This window comes from Ascaphus truei, chromosome 7 (assembly GCF_040206685.1).
Source record: "Ascaphus truei isolate aAscTru1 chromosome 7, aAscTru1.hap1, whole genome shotgun sequence".
Lineage (NCBI taxonomy): Eukaryota > Metazoa > Chordata > Amphibia > Anura > Ascaphidae > Ascaphus > Ascaphus truei.
The window spans coordinates 25,111,047-25,136,887 of record NC_134489.1 but is presented as its reverse complement, the minus strand read 5'-3'; the positions used below and the strand labels follow the sequence as shown (position 1 = coordinate 25,136,887).

At 46.5% G+C, this 25,841-nt stretch overlaps 1 protein-coding gene across 3 annotated transcripts in view; it reads left to right on the top strand.

Moving 5' to 3' along the window:
* COL18A1 (collagen type XVIII alpha 1 chain) overlaps nt 1-24,776 on the top strand; it is a 137,729-nt gene extending 112,953 nt beyond the window's left edge. For all 3 annotated transcript variants that reach the window (XM_075607421.1, XM_075607418.1, XM_075607419.1), the window contains 22 exons: nt 154-189; nt 653-736; nt 1,160-1,189; nt 5,978-6,004; nt 6,242-6,304; nt 6,469-6,543; nt 8,041-8,076; nt 9,182-9,235; nt 12,767-12,841; nt 14,089-14,133; nt 16,839-16,881; nt 17,416-17,487; nt 18,091-18,134; nt 18,492-18,602; nt 18,750-18,894; nt 19,173-19,237; nt 19,795-19,923; nt 20,654-20,689; nt 20,776-21,150; nt 21,234-21,431; nt 21,961-22,076; nt 22,498-24,776. In XM_075607421.1, coding sequence (XP_075463536.1) covers nt 154-189; nt 653-736; nt 1,160-1,189; nt 5,978-6,004; nt 6,242-6,304; nt 6,469-6,543; nt 8,041-8,076; nt 9,182-9,235; nt 12,767-12,841; nt 14,089-14,133; nt 16,839-16,881; nt 17,416-17,487; nt 18,091-18,134; nt 18,492-18,602; nt 18,750-18,894; nt 19,173-19,237; nt 19,795-19,923; nt 20,654-20,689; nt 20,776-21,150; nt 21,234-21,431; nt 21,961-22,076; nt 22,498-22,711 — 2,073 coding nt within the window. In that variant the 3' untranslated portion in view covers nt 22,712-24,776. The remainder of the gene's footprint in view (nt 1-153; nt 190-652; nt 737-1,159; nt 1,190-5,977; nt 6,005-6,241; nt 6,305-6,468; nt 6,544-8,040; nt 8,077-9,181; nt 9,236-12,766; nt 12,842-14,088; nt 14,134-16,838; nt 16,882-17,415; nt 17,488-18,090; nt 18,135-18,491; nt 18,603-18,749; nt 18,895-19,172; nt 19,238-19,794; nt 19,924-20,653; nt 20,690-20,775; nt 21,151-21,233; nt 21,432-21,960; nt 22,077-22,497) is intronic.
* The last annotated feature ends 1,065 nt before the right edge of the window (nt 24,777-25,841 follow it).

The following is a 25,841-nucleotide window of genomic DNA, read 5'->3' as shown; positions in this document are numbered from 1 at the left end:
TCATTCCCCGCAATACTATATACCCCCTGCTTTCCCACACTCTTGCCTTGATTTGGGGATCGGAGTTTTTAATATTTAAATTTCATGCTAGGAGCATCTCCAATGCAGCCACGGAGAAGCATTATGTCTAAACTACACATCTTACGTTTACAGGGACCGATGGGTGAGAAAGGAGCACCAGGCGAGCGGGTGAGTGGGACCATCATCTGGTATATACCAGTTTGGCCCTCTAACCACAGGGTGACACAGAGAGAAGGTCCTTGTGGGATTAGGTGCCTGTCCCTGCCAGAGCAGTGTGGCAGTGACATTGGCAGAAGGGACCTGTAAGTTACCCATGGAGTCTGTCATGGTGTAAGCTGACAGAGACAGAAGGGAGCTATGGGAAATTAAGTCTGTCCCTGGGCGACACAGACAAATAGAAAGGTCTTATCTGTCCCTCACACTATTTGACATTTCCTACCCCAGTAGTCTGTTACATGACCAATGCGTCTGTATATGTAACCAGACTGCAGTGACACCCCCAACCAAAACTCCCTTGCCACCACTTGGGACACTGGGGGCCGTGGTGCTAAGGACTCTGAGTGGCCACTCCTGAATGCTGACCTTCCCCTCATCCTAATGTCAAATACTGAAACAATCCCGCTGGTTACAGGGAGAGCCCGGCCGCGACGGAGCCGCAATCCCAGGTCCCCCTGGACCTCCTGGTCAAGTCATTTATGTGTCATCGGATAACCAAGTGAGTAGAGATTTAACTACATTCTTCCCTCATCTGTGTCCCCACCTCCCACACCTCCCTGTTACCTGCTGTCCCCTCCTCCCACACCTCCCTGTTACCTGCTGTCCCCTCCTCCCACACCTCCCTGTTACCTGCTGTCCCCTCCTCCCACACCTCCCTGTCACCTGCTGTCCCCTCCTCCCACACCTCCCTGTCACCTGCTGTCCCCTCCTCCCACACCTCCGTGTCACCTTTTGTGACTTCATGCCACACCTCTGTCATCTCCTGTCAAACTTCCTTGTCATCTTCTATCCCCCGTATACCTTGTCCTTGTTATCTTTGCCTTGTCCCCTGTCCTCTCCCAGCCTGCCTGGGTGTCCTTGTGTTGAACTCCGGGGTGTTTCCTGGAATCTCTTTGTTAGATGATGTATTTTCCTGTTTCAGGAGGTGCACAGTGCTGCTTCTGGAGGAGAGGTAAGAGCCTGAGAGCTGTGATCACCCCCTGCAGGCCCCATGTGAGCAAGTGACACTATCAGTATGACAGCAGGTATAACAATAGTGACACTATCAGTATGACAGCTAATAACACGCTCGATGACAGAGAGCCATACGATCCGTATGACAGCAGATGTGACAGAATGAGACACTCTGGGATTATTCATTAAGCTGCAATAGTGCCGTTCTAGGCACTATCGCACAGAAACTCCCATCTAAGTCAATGTGCCCCGACAGTAGGTGACAGTAGAGTAGGTGATGTAATCAATATGATAGCAGGTGACACTGTCAATAAGACAGAAGTGTGACAGCCTGTGACACTATCAGTAAGATAACAGGTGTAACAGCAGTGACACTAGCAGTAAGGTAACAGGTGGGACAGCCAGTGACACTATCAGTAAGATAACAGGTGTAACAGCAGTGACACTATCAGCAAGATAACAGCTGTAACAGCAGTGACACTATCAGTAAGGTAACAGGTGTGACAGCAGTGATACTATCAGTGAGGTAACAGCTGTAACAGCAGTGACACTACCAGTAAGATAACAGCTGTAACAGCAGTGACACTATCAGCAAGGTAACAGCTGTAACAGCAGTGACACTATCAGTAAGGTCACAGGTGTGACAGCAGTGATACTATAAGTGAGGTAACAGGTGTGACAGCAGTGATACTATCAGTAAGATAACAGGTGTGACAGCAGTGATACTATCAGCAAGGTAACAGCTGTAACAGCAGTGACACTATCAGTAAGGTAACAGGTGTGACAGCAGTGATACTATCAGTAAGGTAACAGGTGTAACAGCAGTGACACTATCAGTAAGGTAACAAGTGTGACAGCAGTGATACTATCAGTAAGGTAACAGGTGTGACAGCAGTGACACTATCAGTAAGGTAACAGGTGTGACAGCAGTGATACTATCAGTGAGGTAACAGGTGTGACAGCAGTGACACTATCAGCAAGGTAACAGCTGTAACAGCAGTGACACTATCAGTAAGGTAACAGGTGTGACAGCAGTGACACTATCAGTAAGGTAACAGGTGTGACAGCAGTGACACTATCAGTAAGGTAACAGGTGTAACAGCAGTGACACAATCAGTAAGGTAACAAGTGTGACAGCAGTGATACTATCAGTAAGGTAACAGGTGTGACAGCAGTGACACTATCAGTAAGGTAACAGGTGTAACAGCAGTGACACTATCAGTAAGGTAACAAGTGTGACAGCAGTGATACTATCAGTAAGGTAACAAGTGTGACAGCAGTGATACTATCAGTAAGGTAACAGGTGTAACAGCAGTGACACTATCAGTAAAGTAACACGTGTGACAGCAGTGATACTATCAGTGAGGTAACAGGTGTGACAGCAGTGATACTATCAGTAAGATAACAGGTGTGACAGCGGTGACACTATCAGCAAGGTAACAGCTGTAACAGCAGTGACACTATCAGTAAGGTAACAGGTGTGACAGCAGTGACACTATCAGTAAGATAACAGGTGTGACAGCGGTGACACTATCAGCAAGGTAACAGCTGTAACAGCAGTGACACTATCAGTAAGGTAACAGGTGTGACAGCAGTGACACTATCAGTAAGGAAACAGGTGTAACAGCAGTGACACTATCAGTAAGGTAACAGGTGTGACAGCAGTGACACTATCAGTAAGGTAACAGGTGTAACAGCAGTGACACCACCAGTAAGATAACAGCTGTAACAGCGGTGACACTATCAGTAAGGTGACAGGTGTAACAGCGGTGACACTATCAGTAAGGTAACAGGTGTAACAGCAGTGATACTATCAGTGAGGTAACAGGTGTGACAGCAGTGATACTATCAGTGAGGTAACAGGTGTGACAGCAGTGATACTATCAGTAAGATAACAGGTGTGACAGCGGTGACACTATCAGCAAGGTAACAGCTGTAACAGCAGTGACACTATCAGTAAGGTAACAGGTGTGACAGCAGTGACACTATCAGCAAGGTAACAGCTGTAACAGCAGTGACACTATCAGTAAGGTGACAGGTGTAACAGCGGTGACACTATCAGTAAGGTAACAGGTGTAACAGCAGTGATACTATCAGTGAGGTAACAGGTGTGACAGCAGTGACACTATCAGTAAGGTAACAGGTGTAACAGCAGTGACACTATCAGTAAGATAACAGGTGTAACAGCAGTGACACTACCAGTAAGATAACAGCTGTAACAGCAGTGACACTATCAGTAAGGTAACAAGTGTGACAGCAGTGATACTATCAGTAAGGTAACAAGTGTGACAGCAGTGATACTATCAGTAAGGTAACAGGTGTAACAGCAGTGACACTATCAGTAAGGTAACAGGTGTGACAGCAGTGACACTATCAGTAAGGTAACAGGTGTAACAGCAGTGACACCACCAGTAAGATAACAGCTGTAACAGCGGTGACACTATCAGTAAGGTGACAGGTGTAACAGCGGTGACACTATCAGTAAGGTAACAGGTGTAACAGCAGTGATACTATCAGTGAGGTAACAGGTGTGACAGCAGTGATACTATCAGTGAGGTAACAGGTGTGACAGCAGTGATACTATCAGTAAGATAACAGGTGTGACAGCGGTGACACTATCAGCAAGGTAACAGCTGTAACAGCAGTGACACTATCAGTAAGGTAACAGGTGTGACAGCAGTGACACTATCAGTAAGGAAACAGGTGTAACAGCAGTGACACTATCAGTAAGGTAACAGGTGTGACAGCAGTGACACTATCAGTAAGGTAACAGGTGTAACAGCAGTGACACCACCAGTAAGATAACAGCTGTAACAGCGGTGACACTATCAGTAAGGTGACAGGTGTAACAGCGGTGACACTATCAGTAAGGTAACAGGTGTAACAGCAGTGATACTATCAGTGAGGTAACAGGTGTGACAGCAGTGACACTATCAGTAAGGTAACAGGTGTGACAGCAGTGACACTATCAGTAAGGTAACAGGTGTAACAGCAGTGACACTATCAGTAAGGTAACAGGTGTGACAGCAGTGATACTATCAGTAAGGTAACAGGTGTAACAGCTGTGACACTATCAGTAAGGTAACAGGTGTAACAGCTGTGACACTATCAGTAAGGTAACAGGGGTGACAGCAGTGATACTATCAGTAAGGTAACAGGTGTAACAGCAGTGACACTATCAGTAAGGTAACAGGTGTGACAGCAGTGACACTATCAGTAAGGTAACAGGTGTAACAGCTGTGACACTATCAGTAAGGTAACAGGTGTAACAGCTGTGACACTATCAGTAAGGTAACAGGTGTAACAGCTGTGACACTATCAGTAAGGTAACAGCTGTAACAGCAGTGACACTATCAGTAAGGTAACAGGGGTGACAGCAGTGATACTATCAGTAAGATAACAGCTGTAACAGCAGTGATACTATCAGTAAGGTAACAGGTGTGACAGCAGTGACACTATCAGTGAGCTAACAAGTGTGACAGCAGTGATACTATCAGTAAGGTAACAGGTGTGACAGCAGTGACACTATCAGTAAGATAACAGGTGTGACAGCAGTGACACTATCAGTAAGATAACAGGTGTGACAGCAGTGACACTATCAGTAAGATAACAGGTGTGACAGCAGTGACACTATCAGTAAGGTAACAGGTGTGACAGCAGTGACACTATCAGTAAGATAACAGGTGTAACAGCAGTGACACTATCAGTAAGATAACAGGTGTGACAGCAGTGACACTATCAGTAAGATAACAGGTGTGACAGCAGTGATACTATTCATGTGACATGGGACAGTGATTCAGGTAGAGACACACAAAGGTAGCCATGCAAAGCCAGCAATGGTATTCTTTGGTGCTGATATCTGCAGTTCACTGAATCACCACTAGTGTGCACCATTAGAGTTCAAGAAATACTCTGTTACAAGGATTATCAATGGGGTTCCATTGTGTGTGTGTGTGTGATATATATATATATATATATATATATATATATATATATATATATATATATATATATATATATATATATATATATATATATATATATTAAATGTAAATACAACTGTATGCTCATCTGCATGTCTTAGGCAGGTCTGCAACCCCGCCTTTCCCCATTAAAACCCAGCACACAGCACTTCCACTGCAGCAAGGGATTCTGGGAAATGACATGCAAATGAGCACACAGTGCCACTTTTTGCTTCAAAAACCATTATATAAATATATATATATATATATATATATATATATATATATATATATATATATATATATATATTCATTGTAGAGGTAAAAGTCATTAACTACATTATTTTAGTACTGAGGAAAAGGCAATTAAATGTTCTTAATGAATTTACGTTTTGGTAACTCTGAACTATGACTAAATAGGCACTTTATGAGTTTTCAATAGAAATACCAAGAAATGCCAAGTCAGGAAGTGCAGTTAGTGAGTTTTTGCCACAAAAAAAAGTACTTAATGAGTTTTACCTCTCCAACGATGATGTATAGATTAAAAAAATGGCCGCACACGCGGTGGGTAAAGAGCCTTTCCAGGAGGCAGTAGTGGTGCATGGCAGAGGAGATGAGGGATAGTCAAAATGAGATCACAAGTGATCTATATTACCAGCACAACACTAAGATAGGGCAAAAGATTATTTTATTGCATCCAAATTGCACCCGGGCCCCCTGGGGAAATCCCAGAAGTGAAAAACTTAGCACCGCACTCAGAATGGAGGCTGACAGATCACGTGTGTCCCACATTAAAGTCATTGTGTGTCTTCTATTCCTCGCAGGGCCGAGAAGGCGCGGCTGGATTCCCGGTGAGGAAATGTTGTTGTTGAGATGGAATATCATATGGTAAAGGGAATTGTGGGTAAAAAGGGAATTGTGGGTAAAATGGGAACTGCGGGTATAAATATATATGTGGCTTGTTTGTTTATATGTATTTGTGTGTATATGTATGTTTGGGTATTTATCGGAGTGCATGTATGCTTGCCTCTGTACATGCCTGTACTTGTATGTATTTGTAGGCTCATGTAGGTTTTTTTCTTCTCCAGGGCCCAAGAGGACCCAAAGGAGAACAGGGGCTGTCAGGTTCCTCAGGTGGCCTAGGCGTGAAGGTGAGAATGAGCCCTAGGTGCTCAAACAATCGGTAATCGTCTCCACACTACGAGGTCACACGGGTGTTACAGAGATCACATGGTCATTAGAGTTTAACATGGACATCACAGAAAGGTTACACAGGGAACACGGAGACAGAAGTATATTTGTGTTTTCTTCTTAGGGTGAGAAGGGGGAGCCCGGGATGATTCTGGGGCCTGACGGGACTTTCTTCGCTGGATTTTCCAATGGAGAGAAGGTGAGAGGAGGGGGGAGAGAGGGGGCAGCACCCCGCTGTATTACAGTCCCCCGTTTTCCTTTATACAGAAAGGGATGGTGTGATGATGGGGGGGAGGGGGAGGTCTTGATGGGGGAAGAGTTAAAAGTGGGCTATGGAGGGTTTTAGCGGATATGGGGGTATATTTCCTGCATTACTGACACCTTTATCACTAAATACATCAAATGAGACTTGGGGGCTGCCGTGGAAGGGAAGGGGGGGTCCTCATTACAGGTATACCTATATTATGGGAGGGAAGGTTTCACAGTGGCACATAGGGGGTGGGTTATTCCCCCTGGCCCCTCCATTACTGTAAGAGATTCAGGGTGGGTGGTGGGGACAGATCCCCTGTATTAAACCATGTTTCCCACACACAAGAAACTATATCTGTGGGGTGGGGGGGGGGCACACACTCCTGCATTACCACCCCCTATATTTCACACCTTGCACTACTCCGACACTGTATTATCCTTCCCTGCCTCAGCCCCCTTTGGTATACCTCCCTCATATTACACGCCCATATTGGCCACCATTTGAAAGCTTATTTCATGTAGATTTCTAAACCTTCAGTTTTCTTGTATAGGGATGAGGTCATATTTTCAAGGAGACGCCGAAAAAAAATCATAGTTTTTTTTTAAAGTAAAAATCAGTATGTACCCCGTCTCGGCATCACAACCCTCCTCCTGTGTAACACTGCTCTTTATTACACACCTCTGTACTGGGCCCTCTCCCACCTATTGCTAATCAGATTAAGATGCATCATAGCGGTAAGAGACTTAGTCAGGGCCATCTTAACAACATTAGGGGCCCCCGGGCAGAGCAGTGCACGGGGCCCGGCCTACACGGCCACTCCCAGCCTCCCACGCGCTCACTAGCAGCAGCAGGCACCGGAAGTGCTGCACTTCTAGGCTGCGAGCGGTTGTGAAGCGAGCCGGGGTGCCGGGCGGGCGGAGAGCGAGCGGAGCCGGGGTTCCACTTCAGGGCAGGGGGAGAGCGAGCGGAGCCGGGGTGCCGGGCGGGGGGAGAGCAAGTGGAGCAGGGGTTCCACTTCCGGGCAGGGGGAGAGCGAGCGGAGCCGTGGTGTCGGGCGGGGGGAGAGCGAGCCGTGGTGCCGGGCGGGGGGAGAGCGAGCCGTGGTGCCGGGCGGGGGGAGAGCAAGTGGAGCAGGGGTTCCACTTCCGGGCAGGGGGAGAGCGAGCGGAGCCGTGGTGCCGGGCGGGGGGAGAGCGAGCCGTGGTGCCGGGCGGGGGGAGAGCGAGCGGAGCCAGGGTGCCGGGCGGGGGAAGAGCATTGGTGGGCACGCATGGGCCGGGCGCGTGGGACCCCCCTATGCTGTGGGGCCACCGGGCAACTGCCCAGCATGCCCATACGTTAAGACGGCCCTGGACTTAGTACCCACGTCCTTTATACCCCTCTCTGCTCTGGGGCTTGTGGTGTCAGCTGCTGTAGTTGGTAACCTTTTCTGTTTCTTTATATCAGGGGGAAGCAGGACCGGGAGGCCCCGTGGGACCCGAGGTGAGTGCAGAGTCCTGAATATGTGTGTGCAGTGTATGTGGTGTGCCGTACACAGGGTGTATGTGTGCAGTATATGAGGTATATGTGCAGTGTGAAAAGAAATAGTTCAGTCCGCGCTCTGGCTCTTTACGGGTGTGGAATGCTGATTCCTCTCTGTTCATTTGCTGCTCCTGCGATTCGAGGCGTTTTCCCCCACCTCCAAAGTGGATCCCAACGGAGAACTCCGACGGTGATTCCAAATGACCAAGAAAAAAGAGAAACACAAGAGCGCACCAAGATAAGAGATATAAAGTGTATTACCAACAAGATAAGATAGCAACCACTTACATGAATAAAAACTTTAATATTCCCCGATCTCGACGATAACTTCTATGGTGGGGCATCACATGAGGTGTGCAGGGGCAGTATCAGTCCTCAGAAATCAGTCCCGCGTGCTGGGGCTGTCTCCGTAGCGCTGTCAGACCTCCACGAGTGTAAGGGTGGCTGAAAGCGTAGCGCGCATGCGCAGGAAAAGAAGCCCTCTGCAGCTGTCCTTGGGATGCCTGTCCGTTTGGGTTATCGTAATCGTGGTCGGAATAGATACACTTGTGTGTATACTGGCTGTCAAAAGTATATGGGCCAGCAACACAAGTCGCGACGCGTTTCGTATACCAAAGTATACTTCATCAGGCGATGAAGTATACTTTGGTATACGAAACGCGTCGCGACTTGTGTTGCTGGCCCATATACTTACACTCGTGGAGGTCTGACAGCGCTACGGAGACAGCCCCAGCGCGCGGGACTGATTTCTGAGGACTGATACTGCCCCTGCACACCTCATGTGATGCCCCACCATAGAAGTTACCGTCGAGATCGGGGAATATTAAAGTTTTTATTCATGTAAGTGGTTGCCATCTTATCTTGTTGGTAATACACTTTATATCTCTGATCTTGGTGCGCTCTTGTGTTTCTCTTTTTCCTATATGTGCAGTGTACAGGTGCACCATAGGAGGTATGCTGCATACGAGGTGTATATATGCAGTTTTCATGGTACAAAATGTGTATACCACGGGGGATTCGTGTTTGTGACTCAGATGCTGAGGTTTCCTCATTCTTGCTCTTCCAGGGACCAACCGGACGTCTCGGACAGAAAGGAGAGATTGGGTTCCCAGGGCGACCTGTGAGTACAGTCTCCTAAGGCCTTTAGGCCCATCACATTCCTCTCACTTCTTCCTCCGTCCTCTCTCACACTCCTATCCCAAACTCCTCTATCTCACACTCCTATCCCAAACTTCTCTATCTCACACTCCTATCGCAAACTCCTCTATCTCACACTCCTATCCCAAACTTCTCTATCTCACACTCCTATCCCAAACTCCTCTATCTCACACTCCTATCCCAAACTCCTCTATCTCACACTCCTATCCCAAACTTCTCTATCTCACACTCCTATCCCAAAATTCTCTATCTCACACTCCTATCCCAAACTCCTCTATCTCACACTCCTATCCCAAACTCCTCTATCTCACACGCCTATCCCAAAATTCTCTATCTCACACTCCTATCCCAAACTCCTCTATCCCAAACTCCTCTATCCCAAACTCCTATATCCCAAACTCCTCTATCCCAAACTCCTCTATCTCACACTCCTATCCCAAACTCCTCTATCTCACACTCCTATCCCAAACTTCTCTATCTCACACTCCTATCCCAAACTCCTCTATCTCACACTCCTATCCCAAACTCCTCTATCTCACACTCCTATCCCAAACTCCTCTATCTCACTCCTATCCCAAACTCCTCTATCTCACTCCTATCCCAAACTCCTCTATCTCACTCCTATCCCAAACTCCTCTATCTCACTCCTATCCCAAACTCCTCTATCTCACTCATATCCCAAAACTCCTCTATCCCAAACTCCTCTATCCCAAACTCCTCTATCTCACTACTATCCCAAACTTCTCTATCTAACACTCATATCCCAAACTCCTCTATCCCAAACTCCTCTATCCCAAACTCCTCTATCTCACTACTATCCCAAACTTCTCTATCTCACTCCTCTCTCACACTCCTATCCCAAACTCCTCTATCTCACTCCTATCCCAAACGCCTCTACTGTATCTCACTACTATCCCAAACTCCTCTATCTCACTCCTCTCTCACACTCCTATCCCAAACTCCTCTATCTCACTCCTATCCCAAACTCATCTACTGTATCTCACTACTATCCCAAACTTCTCTATCTCACTCCTCTCTCATACCCCTATCCTAAACTCCTCTATCTCACTCCTATCCCAAACTCCTCTACTGTATCTCACTACTATCCCAAACTTCTCTATCTCACTCCTCTCTCACACTCCTATCCCAAACTTCTCTATCTCACACTCCTATCCCAAACTTCTCTATCTCATACTCCTATCCCAAACTCCTCTATCCAAAACTCCTCTATCTCACTACTATCCCAAACTCCTCTATCCCAAACTCCTCTATCTCACTACTATCTCAAACTTCTCTATCTCACTCCTCTCTCACACTCCTAACCCAAACTCCTCTCTCACACTCCTATCCCAAACTCCTCTATCTCACTCCTATCCCAAACTCCTCTACTGAATCTCACTACTATCCCAAACTCCTTTATCTCACTCCTCTCCCACACTCCTATCCAAACTCCTCTATCTCACTCCTCTCCCACACTCCTATCCAAACTCCTCTATCTCACTCCTCTCCCACACTCCTATCCAAACTCCTCTATCTCACTACTATCCCAAACTTCTATCTCTCACTCCTATCCCAAACTCCTCTACCTCACTCCTATCTCACACTTCTTTCCCAAACTCCTCTATTTCACTCCTATCCCAAACTCCTCTCTCACACTCCTATCCCAAACTCCTCTATCTCACTCCTATCCCAAACTCCTGTACTATATCTCACTACTATCCCAAACTCCTCTATCTCACTCCTCTCCCACACTCCTATCCAAACTCCTCTATCTCACTACTATCTCAAACTCCTCTCTCTCACTCCTATCCCAAACTCCTCTACCTCACACTTCTATCCCAAACTCCTCTATTTCACTCCTATCCCAAACTCCTCTATCTCACTACTATCTCAAACTTCTCTATCTCACTCCTCTCTCACACTCCTAACCCAAACTCCTCTCTCACACTCCTATCCCAAACTCCTCTATCTCACTCCTATCCCAAACTCCTCTACTGAATCTCACTACTATCCCAAACTCCTTTATCTCACTCCTCTCCCACACTCCTATCCAAACTCCTCTATCTCACTCCTCTCCCACACTCCTATCCAAACTCCTCTATCTCACTACTATCCCAAACTTCTCTCTCTCACTCCTATCCCAAACTCCTCTACCTCACTCCTATCTCACACTTCTTTCCCAAACTCCTCTATTTCACTCCTATCCCAAACTCCTCTCTCACACTCCTATCCCAAACTCCTCTATCTCACTCCTATCCCAAACTCCTCTACTATATCTCACTACTATCTCAAACTTCTCTATCTCACTCCTCTCTCACACTCCTAACCCAAACTCCTCTCTCACACTCCTATCCCAAACTCCTCTATCTCACTCCTATCCCAAACTCCTCTACTGAATCTCACTACTATCCCAAACTCCTTTATCTCACTCCTCTCCCACACTCCTATCCAAACTCCTCTATCTCACTCCTCTCCCACACTCCTATCCAAACTCCTCTATCTCACTACTATCCCAAACTTCTCTCTCTCACTCCTATCCCAAACTCCTCTACCTCACTCCTATCTCACACTTCTTTCCCAAACTCCTCTATTTCACTCCTATCCCAAACTCCTCTCTCACACTCCTATCCCAAACTCCTCTATCTCACTACTATCCCAAACTCCTTTATCTCACTCCTCTCCCACACTCCTATCCAAACTCCTCTATCTCACTCCTCTCCCACACTCCTATCCAAACTCCTCTATCTCACTACTATCCCAAACTTCTCTCTCTCACTCCTATCCCAAACTCCTCTACCTCACTCCTATCTCACACTTCTTTCCCAAACTCCTCTATCTCACTCCTCTCCCACACTCCTATCCAAACTCCTCTATCTCACTACTATCTCAAACTCCTCTCTCTCACTCCTATCCCAAACTCCTCTACCTCACACTTCTATCCCAAACTCCTCTATTTCACTCCTATCCCAAACTCCTCTCTCTCACTCCTATCCTAAACTCCTCTCTCTCTTATCCCAAACTCCTCTATTTCACTCCTATCCCAAACTCCTCTACCTCACTCCTATCTCACACTCATAGCCCAAACTCCTCTATCTCGCTCCTCTCTCACACTTCTATCCCAAACTCCTCTCTCTCACTCCTATCCTAAACTCCTCTCTCTCTCTCTCTTATCCCAAACTCCTCTATCTCACCCCTACCCCAAACTTCTTTCCCAAACTCCTCTCTCTCACTCCTATCCTAAACTCCTCTCTCACATTGAATTCTGACATTCCTCCCTTTTCTCTCTCCCAATGTACTCTTCCACTCCTCCCTCTTTCACGTCTTTATCCGTCCTCTCTCACTCCTCTGTCGTTCTTGTACACAACCTTTATCTCCACTTCCCCTCCCATTAGCTCTCTTCTTTCAATACTTCTGGACACCCAGTCTCTCTCCTTCCCCTGTATTTATCTCTCCCTCCACCTCTCTCTCTCTCTCATCACACTTTCTCCAATAGGGCCGTCCTGGCATGAATGGATTGAAAGGAGATAAGGGAGAACCTTCTGATCCTAGCAGTGGGTTTGGCGTTAGGGTGAGTTCTGCACCCTCGAAACTGAGAGACTATGAAATGATACACTAGACATATACACTTCAATGTTACACCAGTATGGAGAGCGAAGCGAAAAATGAGTGGAGTAAAGGCAACGCAAGAGAGTATGTACTGTGAGCAAATGATGGAGAGCGTAAGGCCTGGTAAGCATGACCAAAATGACGTAAGGCAGTGCGCGTGGCCATAGACCGCGCGCACAAGAGTGTGACGCCGCACGCGGCAGGAATCAAATAATTTGATTTTGCCGCACGACGGCCAGGTCTCATGCGCGGTTCAGCCAATGAGGGCGAACCGCTCACGTGACGTCAGAACGCCTCCCGGCATGCCACCCGTCGCGCAATCCAACAGACCATGTATCGCTCAAGCTACAGGCGAGCGTGACACAGAGCGCGTGCGGGCAGGCACCATGGACACAGCCTAAGGCCGCGGCCAGGGTGCAACCGAGTGCGCTGGCGCTCGAGCACCGTGATGTCAGTCGCTCAGGTTGCCCAGGCGATTCCTGGCCAACTAGTTGCGCACGTGGGAGGGGCGTGTTTGGGGGAGCGACTATGATGTCACGGAGCTCATTTGGCGAACCGCTCACGTGACGCGCCAGCGAGCGGCCAAATTAAATTGATTTGTCTTGCCAAGCAGCTGAGCGCCGTGCGCTCACGGGTACACACGCGCTGGTCAAACACATTGTTGCAATGTGTTTGATCGCGCATGCGCACTCCCTTTCAGCCTGAACGAGCCCTTAGACAGAGATGGCTTATGTATTGAGTATGTGGTGTAGGTGACAGACATTATTTACATGGGGATACTTCAAATCATTTACATTTCACATCAGTGGCCCCAGGGATTCCCCTCTCTGTCAGCACTGTTGTTGTTATTACTGTTATTATTATTATCAATTAAATACACTTTAATTCAAAGATAATTACCTTGGAAGCAGATGTATTGCACTACTTTCTGGATAGTTGCCTGCAAGTTGGGCTTTATCTGACTATCAAGAGATCAGTGTAGTGTGTAAGGGGATGATACAGTGTACCAGACCGTATCAATTTCTTTGGAGAGTGCAGTTATATTGGTGTCACTTGGTGGTGACGGGAGTCTGCTAGTTTCTGCAGAATGATCTGTCGGAGGACGCATTGAACAGATATGAATTGTGCTGGTTATGATATCCCTGCAACACCAGCCACAGTTACTCGAGCCAGTGGAAGGTTTGTTTACTATGTTTTCTTTTTCTTTAGGGGTCTCCAGGTCCTCCTGGCCCCCCTGGACCTCCGGGCAACGTTGTAAGTAAACACAATCATATATATTCTCATATGTATGCATAGACAGTCCAGGCATACATACACAAATACTGACTTTCTATAAATGTGTGCATACAGACGTTGCCCATATAGTGTGTGTGTGTGTGTGTGTATGTATATATGTATATATATATATATATATATATACACACACACACACACACACACACACACACACACACACACACACACACACACACACACACACACACACACACACACACAGATGACCTGAGCTCAACCAGAATATAGAAAACAAAATTGTGTTAAAATACTTTCTAATGGAGCAAATTTAAAGATAATCAGTGTCATATCTAGCAATAAAATCTCAAATAGTGTAACATAACACGCCTATGATTCGTGAGTGGTGAGCAGGTACTGTAAGTGACACTTTGAGTCAGTCTTCTAACTAAGTTGATTCTGTGAATAAAGTTTTGAGACACAACATAGTGAAGTGCTGCTTGAATATTTACTTTGCAAATGAAGTGATCACCCCTGAGGATGTTAACAATAGTGAAAAGCATAGGGTTAATTTTTGGACATGCTACGGATCTCTGAGAGCACAGAACCTACTGCTGAGGACATCGCTGGCGCAGTGCGCAGGTGTAGGCGTTACCCGACTCCCTGACGTCATGCTGAACAGACGAGGCGGTAAGCGCTCGAGGACCGTGAAGCGGGGAAAAATCTAACAGCTGAGGCGCGGCTCATAATATATTCCCCTTGTGCCGGGATGTGTCCCAACATGTTATTAGCTTCTGCCAAATTTTAAGTGGCTTTCTATCATTTGCAAAGTAAATATTCAAGCAGTACTTCACTATGCTCTGTACTCTCAGAAATCCGTAGGATGTCCAACAATTAACCCTACGCGTTTCACTATTGTTAGCTTTCTCAGGGGGGTGACTTCATTTGCAAAGTAACTATTCAAGCAGTACTTCACTATGCTCTGTCTTGAAACTTTGAGTCAAAGAGTCTTGTTATGAAGATGATTCTGTGATTAAAGTGCGACTTACCTGCTCACCCCACACGGATCATAGGAGTGTTGTGTTCCACTAATTGAGATTTCACTGCTAGGATATGACACTTTTTAGCACTTCTGTTCTTTAACACTATTTGTTCCTATTTTCTGGTTGTGCTCAGGTCATTTGTCACCTCTAGTTTCCTTCCACGAGGATCCTGTGTGGGGCCTCGGATCACGAGCAACAATAGAAAATAAGGATCACCTTGAATGTTGTTATTGAATTATATCCAGTTTATTTGATTTGTGCACTTAAAATTCCCCTTTCTATGCGTGTGCGTGTATATATGTATGTGTGTATATATATATATATATATATATATATATATATATATATATATATATATATATATATATATATATATATATATATAGTGAGTGTGTATATGTATACAGAGAAATAAGAAATTCAGCGCTCGTGCTGCAGATGTACAGTTTGCTGGAAGCACCAATCCCCTTGCAGCATGTGTGTGGAGCATCTCCCCAACTAACTCCTAAAGCAAGGTGACCCCTAGAACGGGGGACACCTTGAGATGACAAGAAGAAAATGCACACAGTGCGCACCAGGGATTAAAATAAAGTCAAAATATTTATTAAAACAAAAAGTGACTGAGGGTATCCAACCCCACCTCAGTACACATATGCACTAGTGCGCGCTGTGCCCTGGTGCGCGCTGTGTGCATTTTCTTCTTTTGTATATGTATACAAATAGATATGTACAGCTTGTGTGTATTTATACAAATAGATATGTACAGCTTGTGTGTATTTATACAAATAGATATGTACAGCTTGTGTGTATTTATACAAATAGATATTGCACAGTGTATGTGTGTATATATATATATATCTAAAACGTGTGTGTGTGTATATGTATATGTATATATATATATATATATATATATATATATATAGATATATATATATATATATATATATATATATATATATATATATATATATACACTGTGCGCGCTTTAATTATTTATATTTACATATTTACATACTTACATATACACACACACTCTTACATCCCTCACATTCAGGGACTATTTAACACCTCAAGTCATAAATCGCACACTACACAAGGGGGAGGGATGCGCTCTAGTCACATTCCAAGAGACACTGTTTTTGAGTAAACCCCTTGCCTGCTTTATTCAATGTAACATCGCCGGAAGAAGAGATCAGTGTATCTCAAAAGCTCGCACAAATAAAAGCATTTTATTAGCAACTGAACGGTATTGTCTGTTCATTTTTGATTGTGTACACACACACACATAACCACACACATATAACCACACGTATATACATTCTGTGTATATGTACAGATGCAGCAACGAGTATTAGAACTCTGCCTGGGGAGATTCTGGGGCAGTCTCACAGTAAATGTCTCAACATTTCTGTAAAATTCTTAATGGCCCATAGGATTAACACAGCAGGGGGTCCTTGCAAACTCAATGGGACTGCAGGGACCCCCTGCTGTGTGAATCCGATGGGCCATTAAGAATCTCACAGAAATGTTGAGGCATTTACTGTGAGGCTGCCCCAGAATCTCCCAGGAATTTCTCAGGTAAGTGTTCTAATACTGGTGGCTGCATCAGTATATTGTACATATAGATATTGTACACGTGTATATGTACAGGAGTAACGTCAGTAATTGTTTTGTGCCTTTTAGGTGTTTGGGGAGTCAAGTGCCCCAGGTCCCCAGGGATATCCAGGTGAGTAGATCAGGGGCAGTCAGGGATTGTAGAGAAAGAGGTCAGAGCTGCAGATAAACTGAACTGAGCAAGGAACGCATGGGGGCATATAGAGAGGTTAAGGGGAGAGCTCTCTTATTTCTTCTACACAGTGTCCGTCCCTTTCTCACTCTCCCTCCATACAATCTCTGCTGCCTCGTCACTCTCTTCCTCTGTACACTCTCTGCTCCCTTCTCACTCTCTCTCTCCTTTCATAAGCTTTCTGCTATCTTCTCACTCTCTCTTTTCCTTTGTACACTCTGTGTTTCCTTCACACTCTCTTTCTCCTTTCATACACTTTCTGCTATCTTCTCACTCTCTCTTTTCCTTTGTACACTCCGTGTTTCCTTCACACTCTCTTTCTCCTTTCATACACTTTCTGCTATCTTCTCACTTTCTCTTTTCCTCTGTACACTCCGTGTTTCCTTCACACTCTCTCTCTCCCTACTTGCTCTCCCTCTCACTCTGTACACTGTCTGCTCCCTTCACTCAACTCTCTTGCTTTTGCTCCCTCAGGTCAGAAGGGTGATAAAGGGATTTCTGGATCAAAAGGTGATAAAGGAGAAATTGGCCCAGCCGGTCCCCCAGGTAAAGACTGACCACAACAACGACCAGGGTAGGCGAGTGGGGGATGTTTGTCTGCTCGATGAACAGTTGGGGAGGGGGAATGGTGTGGGACTGTTTCCAGCTGATTGCAGTAATGGTGCAGGTCTTATTCTGGATTCCGTAATAGGTGGAGGGTGGTTTGGTGTTTGGCTCATTTAAATTGTGTGGGTGGGTTGATGCTGCTTAGATCAGTGAATTGGTGGATCGGTGCTGGGTTTAGTGACTGGGGAAGTGACTGTGCTTGGCTCAGTGATGGGGGGATGACTGTGCTTGGCTCAGTGATGGGGGGATAATCATGCTGGGTTCAGGAATTTGGGGTGTGTGGTGCTGACCTTAGTGATGGGCAGAATGATGGTGCTCGGATATGATTAGAAGTGTGATGTTGTGAAGGGCAGTGATTGGGGGTGACAATACTGGGCTGTGATGGGGAGGGTGACAGTGCTGGGCTTTGTTTGGTTTGGGGGCATTGATGCTGCTGGACTAGGTGATTGGAAGGGGTGATGGTGCTGGCTCTGTGATTGGGGGCTTACAATGCAGGATACAGTGTGTATATGGCCTTGGGGCTCACATTTTCTCTATCCATAGGAACCTTCCCGTACGACCTGAGCCAATTCACCACCAGCTTGCGGGTAAGTGTTAGGCCTCACAGAGGTACAGAAGACAGGGTATCGGGCCACGTGACGCATCATGGAATGGGAGTACAGAATGAGGGTTTGGTCGAACCAGTTGAGGGGATCAGGGTAACATCATGAGGGATGCAGATTGGTGGGAGGAGATGAAGAGTGATGGGAGGAATTGAAACAATGTGATGGTGTTGAGGTGTGAAATGGAAGTGTGTGAGAGGCAGAGGAAAGGGGCTCTGTTGAGTCCTCCGCAGGTTCCTCCAGTGGGTACTCAGAGCACGTGCCACCTAGTGAGTGTTCAGAACAGGTACCCTCTGGTGAGCACTCCACTTCATATATTCAGGGTTTTTTTTGTCCACACAGGGAGAGAGAGGAGACCATGGACAGAAAGGAGAGAAGGGGGAGTCCTCGGGTGGATTCTATGGACAAGGAATCCCAGGACCCTCCGGAAACCCTGGATATCCAGGACTGCCGGTAAGGACACAACATGAACATCAGGGGTATGTAGCCTACATTTACACACATTCACTGCATACTCACTAGTACACATACTCGCACATGCACTCACATTCATGTATGTGCATATATAAAAATAATACTCTGTGATGTCTGCATTCTCAGGGTTCTAAAGGAGAGAGCATTGCAGGACCTCCAGGTCCACCTGGCCCTCAAGGGCCTCCTGGGGCTGGATATGAGGGAAGACAAGGACCCCCCGGCCCTCCAGGTCCTCCTGGACCCCCATCATTTCCTGGACCCCACAGACAGAGTGAGTATCGGGACTGCTAAATTCATGGCAATTCCATTACACAACTATAACAATTATAAAACTAATAATAATACAAAATATTAATAACATGAATAATAGCAAACATAACAACGACAGTAAAAATAATAATTATAGGAATAATATTAATGGGAATATTAATAATTCTAGGAATAAGAATGCTAAAAATATTAACAATAGGAATGAGTAACTATAATAACAATACATTGTAATATTAACAATAAAAATAACAACAATTATAACCCCTTTGTACTTTGCAGCCATCAGCATTCCAGGTCCGCCCGGACCCCCGGGACCACCAGGAGCATCAGGAGGCTCTTCTGTGGTGAGAAAAGTGGTTGAATAGAAAGGGTTTAAAGGACTGAAATAGTGACATGATGGATCAACTTGTAGTTCCCCAAGGTTCTGCTTCCCAAGCCCTGAAATGTCCTCTTATTATTATTGGTTTAAATCTCTTATTATCAAGATTAGACCTTGGATTAGTAAATAGTGTGGACTTTTTGGTGGGGAGAAGCTGAAGTGCTGGTGGGGAGAACACAGGAGCAGCAAGGAGATTTATATAGGGAAGGAAGAGGTTTCCACTGATCATACCCCTGAATTCAGCCCTAACCCCATGAGCCCCCTTTCTGACCATATCTTATGTTAAAACACACCTGTGAGTCCTCCTGTCCAAGAGGCACAAACAGTGACTCTGTGGTAAACCTAACACCATGCACACACGAAATACTGACCTCGGCCCTGTGTCACCATTTTCCATGCACGTGTGGGACGTGCTGACCTCCCCAAGGCACGCGTGAGATGCTGACGTGTTAGATGCCCACCTCTTTGTAATGTACACGTGTCACATGCTAACCTTTGGGCACGCGCCTCTCTCCTGCTCAGGTGACGGTGCTGCAGACTTATCAGACTATGCTGAGTTTGGCCCAGAGGCTGCAGGAAGGGGTGATCATTTTGGTGCTGGAGAGGTCGGAGCTGTACGTGCGCGTGAGAGACGGATTCAGGAAAATTCTCGTGAGTATTGCCCTTGTCAGGACCAGAAGCGCTCTGTTATGGACTGGTGGGCATGAGTTATTCAATTATACTGAGAATAAAGAGGGAACCAGTGTTATACAGACCATATTTTCTGCATTGTGGAGACATTGTGTTTTTTAGATTGGATACATTATCTGGATTGGAGGGGGGGGGCGCGTTTGTTATCTAGTTTTGAGGGGAGGTAACATGTTATCACAGTAGGAGTGGCAACATGTTTTCTGGATTGGGGAGGAATTAGGATTGGGGAGGGAATTCTCCCAGATGTAAAACTGGAGCAAAGTAACCACCAGTTTCATTTAGAAAACCATGTTATCATTTAAACCAATAGGATTTTCTTGATTGATAAATCTGGAGCTGCGTTTTTGCCCAAGTTTTCCCCCTGGTTTTGTAGCCGGGAGATTTTCATAACTGATCCACATTGTATCATTTGGATTGGGGGAGTGAGCATGTTATCTGGATTGCCGGACATCATATTATCTGCACTTGTGTTCGTCATATCTAGGTTGGGGGGAGGAAACGTATTATCTGGATTAGTAGTGGTATGTATAATGAGTCAGATGGAAGCATTGTACTATCTGGGTACGGTCGAGACTTCCTAATAAATGAATGTATTACAAAAGCTAAGGAGGTGTCTCGTGGGTTTCGGGTTTATAGGTCCATTTGGTTGAACTCTGTATGTTTTCTGAGACACTGTTTTGTCTTTTGGCAGCTTGGTGAATATACACCATTTAATGGGCCAGGACTGGTAAGTTCTCTGCATCTGTTTGTCTTTGTACCGACTTCCCACAGCAGTCCCAGGATTTGTCAGTAACTGGAGTCTGTGCTCTGCAGGGTAATGAGGTCGCTGTGGAGCAGCCCCCAGTGATTCACTATCCACACAGTAACAGAGACTCTGGGTATCTCCAGTCTACTGAGGAGAACAATAATCCCCCACACCGGGAACCGAACGTGCATCCCACAGCTCGAGGTGACCCCCGTTACCCTGAGCCACCAGCCCGAAGTGACCCCCGTAACCCAGAACCACCGGCCCGTGGTGACCCCCGTTACCCAGAGCCACCTGCCCGAAGTGAACCCCGTTACCCAGAACCACCGGCCCGTGGTGACCCGCGTTACCCAGAGCCACCTGCCCGAAGTGACCCCAGATACTCTGAACAGGAGAAAAATGTTCCTTCTCCTGTGCACACGCACCAGGAGTTCCAGGCTGCGGTGAGGATATGGTCGTGTTAAGGGGTTTGGTGACTGGGTGATATCTTTGGCGTGTTTGTGACTTGTTTCTCTCGCTGTCTCAGCTGCACCTGGTGGCTCTGAACGCTCCTCTGAGTGGCAGCATGCGCTCCATCCGTGGCGTGGACTTCCAGTGCTTTGAGCAGGCGCGTAGGGCCGGACTTCACGGCACATTCCGAGCATTCCTGTCCTCACGGTTGCAGGACCTATACAGCATCGTACGCAGAGCTGACCGAGCATCTGTGCCTATTGTCAATCTTAGGGTGAGTCTGTCACATTACTTATTCTCACCTACTATAATGAGCTAAAAGGAGTCAAGCGCAGCAAAAAAACTGCCCTGATGAAGGTGCATGTTGGCACCGAAACGTTGGATGCAACCGTGACTTTTTATAGTCATTAAATTACCTTTTTTTGCTACCTTTTTGATTTTTTTCTTATTTTTTTGGTGTGCTTGACTCACTATTGCTCATGACTGTTACTCCTTGACCCGATCATTATTCTCCTTTACCTTAGACCCCTTTTAGAGGCATCCCAAGTGGCTTGACCTGATTACCCCTCTTCTTCACCTACTATAATAACATGACCTGTTACCTGACTTACTGCCTCAGTACTTACTAATGACTGCTGACCCGTAACTGCTTTCCATATGACTCATTCACATCTCACGGTCACCTGGGTGCTATTACATAAGGTGTCCATTGTGATGATTACCCAACGTCCTGTGACATGATGTCCACTTGGTCATGACTGCCGGTCACATAACATCTCCTCTGTGTGATCTCAATTGCACAGGATGAAGTAATGTTTGACAGCTGGGAGTCACTGTTCTCCGGTTCCGAGGCTCAACTGAGACCCGGTGCTCGTATTCTCTCATTTGATGGAAGAGATGTCGCTCTAGACTCTGCCTGGTAGGTTTATCTACAAAGTAAAATGCTTTTCAATCAAAGGAAACTTACTGTTCCCACAAGAGACATGATTAATCTCTATTTATCCCGAGCACTAGTAACTAGAGCAGAAAGGCTCCTGCAACTTGCATCTAATATACATGTTGGGCCTCCAATTTTATCAACTCTAGATAATTCCAATAAATTTAACCCTAGCGCTTTATTAACACATCATTGGAATTAGAACCGGATGGTTCTGTCTACAGAAAGGACCTTCATCCGGACTTTCTCAGAATTGTATCCACATGTGCTGTCATTAGACAATGAGGAGATATGTGAACAGTTCATAGGGGGCTGGTTACACACCCAGTCTCTCTACATTGCAGTACGTACATAGTCAACATAAAATGTGTCACCTTAACTTGTGCACATCTAACCCCATCAGGTCACAGAAGATGGTTTGGCATGGGTCTGACTCCAAAGGTAGACGTGTAACCGAGAGCTACTGCGAGACCTGGCGCACAGATGAGAGTGCGGTGACTGGACAGGCATCCTCTCTGCTGAGTGGAAAGCTACTGGAGCAGCGTCCGCAGAGCTGCAACAAGAACTTCATTGTCCTATGTATCGAGAACAGCTTCATGACGTCCGCCCAGAAATAGGAGTACATGGAAGAGAAAGGGGGGCTCAGCATCACAGAGGCCGCACATGGACCTCTAAAGATTTCCTCGTGTCCAGAGACCAAAGAGTGTCTAAAGCTGCTCCCTACTCAACCCTGAAGTGCAGTTTTACCGTCCCAGTCTTCATGGCTCCACATCCCATGGATACTCTGGAAGTTATTTCGGGTCTAAGCTAAAACTCAGTAGTTTTACATCCTCTAAGAGGCTGCAATTCCAAAAATGATTTGAGAGACAATCAGACACAGACCTGAACCATCCCTCTCATTCCAGCTGTGCTGTCTTTTACTTAAAGTTCAGTCTCCACTGGAACACAGGGCTTCCAGAACCCAACTGTCCTGCGGACGAGCGAGTCCATTTAGAGCTCTTCCAGGGAAGATGTATGATGGGTGCAGAGCTACTGGGTGTTTGTGTGTGCTCAACACCCTCAGTCTGTTTGCATCATGAAAGTGGAATAGTCTCTGTATTTTAATCTGTAATATTTAATCACTCTTAGTTACCCCGGCACACACCACACACTGCATTTATTGCTCATGTAAACTTCTCTGTTTCCTTGTATGACTGAGACGCTTGATGAAAGATATTTTTTGCTGCTAGCTAACTGCTAGCTTGGAAAATAAATAGGAAAAGCAAAGTGAATGTATGAAACTTAGGCCCATACTTGCTAAACAGTCTTCTCTCATAAGAAACCTTCCGGCACTAGAAGACAATTTACCTCCCATTTACTTGGATGGGCCTTAAGGTGTTTTCCAGAATCAGGCGTCATGGCAGAAGACTGCTGGGTAAATATGGCCCGTGACGTTCTCATTTGCCTGACGTATCTTTAGCCTGTAAAGGGCTGTGTGGCACGTGCTGATAATCTCAAAAGTATTTTTTCGTCCCAGATATATTTTGTAGGATTTTTTTACTCTCTCACCCAGATACTTTTTGATTAATGAGGAAACAAAACGATACATTCATCTTTAGGAAAGCACTACTGGGTGGGTCCGTAGTAGCCCCCCACATTCCCAGATCTGCCATGTCACACAGAACAGGGCACAAAGGAGTCCGCAGCTGGCACCGAGCTTTCAGGAACTCCACAGGTTCACAGATGCTTGGCACTGCGAAGGAGCCACCCGGAAAACACATTCAATTAATAGTGAAAGTCTGAATCCCTAATTTCAGTTTGTGTGTGTGTAATGTACTATTGCATGTGTCCTGTGCTCCTAGAAGGTGGGTCTTGCGTGTGTACTGTGCACCCAGGAGCCATCAAAGACATTTGGCCGCGACCAACTCGCTACCAGCCGTCTGCCACCATAACTACATACTCAAGGGTGAATCGCCGCAGGTCACCTCTCCCAGCCTGGCACCTCCGTCACGTCCTGAGCGCCTCTCCCAGCCGCAGGCCACCAGCAGCCAGGACACATTCTTTGTCTGTTGGCGGCCACGCCAAGTGCCCTGCGTGTCGGAGCAGCGACGGTGCCCGGGTGGGAGATGCACTGAGGCGCAGTGACGCGCCCTGTGATCAGTTGTTATGGAAACGGAGCACCAGTAGCGATTTGGTCACAGCCAAATGTCCCATTGTGCCCAGCAGCCGGGTGCTGTATGTGCGTGTGTTCTGTGCTCCCGGGAGCCGGGTGCTCTGTGTGTATTCCGTGCTCCCAGGAGCCGGGTGCTGTATGTGCGTGTGTTCTGTGCTCCCGGGAGCCGGGTGCTCTGTGTGTATTCCGTGCTCCCAGGAGCCATGTGTGTGTTCTGTGCTCCCAGGAGAGGTGTGTGTCTGTGTGTGTTCTGTCTTCCCAGGAACCGTATAGATACCACACAGCCTCTGTGCAGCTGGGAATGTATTGAGGTTATTGATTTTAAAAAGTCTTCTCCGAGTGTATAAATGCCTCAACTACAAAAGGTGCTAAAAAAAAAATCTTTATATATATATTTTTTTTTTCCAAATGCTTTTAGATTGTTTGAAACAGGAAACAGATGAAGATGTCTACCATAATCTGTGCATTTTAATACAAATCAAACCTGTGGATACATTTTGTTCATTGTTTGATATAAATCCTTCCTAGAAGCCCTGTGTCTTGTTTTGGGGACAGAAGGCTCTACAAATGTCTTGGGGGGTGGGGGGGGGGGGAGGGGGTATCTATAAAGGGAGAGTCGCTAACCTCTGATACATGTTATCGTACCATAAATCCACATTGAAGACAATGGCGGCCAATGCCAGATCACACTGTGATTACCGGTATCAGATTAGTGAATCCGAACACATATTTCAAGGCGATTTTAAAGCAAAGTAAGAGCTTTGTGTCCTGTGATAAGGGCTGGACGGAGAAAGTACCGCACCCCTTGTCTGGCCAGTGGCACCTGCAGGTTTTATGTACAGGATTTAACGGCAGCTGCTTGGTCCATCGGTGTCCGCTGCGCTGCTCAGCTCTTTGGGTGTTTCAGGTGGGGTCAGAGGCTTATTGTCAACCCCCTCCTGTTTGTTTCTGACAGGGACGTAGACTGCAGCCCCAACATACAGCACTGCCAGCAGCGTGACGTAGGCAAAGTACACAAACTGAAAGAAAACTAGTGTCTTATTACCAAGTATTACAGGCTAATGTGTGTCGCCCCTCTTCCTGCAGCGTCCTGGCGACGCATTGCCATGACAACGTGATGCCGATATACCTATTGTCATGGAAACGTGTCGCCAGGACACTGAAAGAGGTGGCAATAAGGTAAGTGCAAAATTCTATACTTTTTGCCGCACGCGCTTGGACCGTGGCGCCATCTTTAAATGCCCAAGTCCTGCGCAGCCTCGCCAATGTCAATGAGCATTTAAAGATGGAGCGGTTGCAGGACTCAGAGGGGCTGCATAGGGCACTGACAAGCGAGCGGCCACACGGGATATTGATGGAGCGGTGGTGCGGGACAGGCCCTGTGCCGAACTGCATCTCAGTCAATATCCTGAATGACCGAGCACCCTTGTTAATGTCCCTTGCTGCTGCTGCTATGCGCCATCTTTAAATGTCCTTTGACATTGACGAGGCTGAGCAAGACTTAGACATTTAAAGAAAACGCCTGGATCGGAGCATGAGGCGCCCCGAGAAAGTGCCCGGTCAGCCCGCCCCTGCCCGTGAGCCTCTCAATGTAT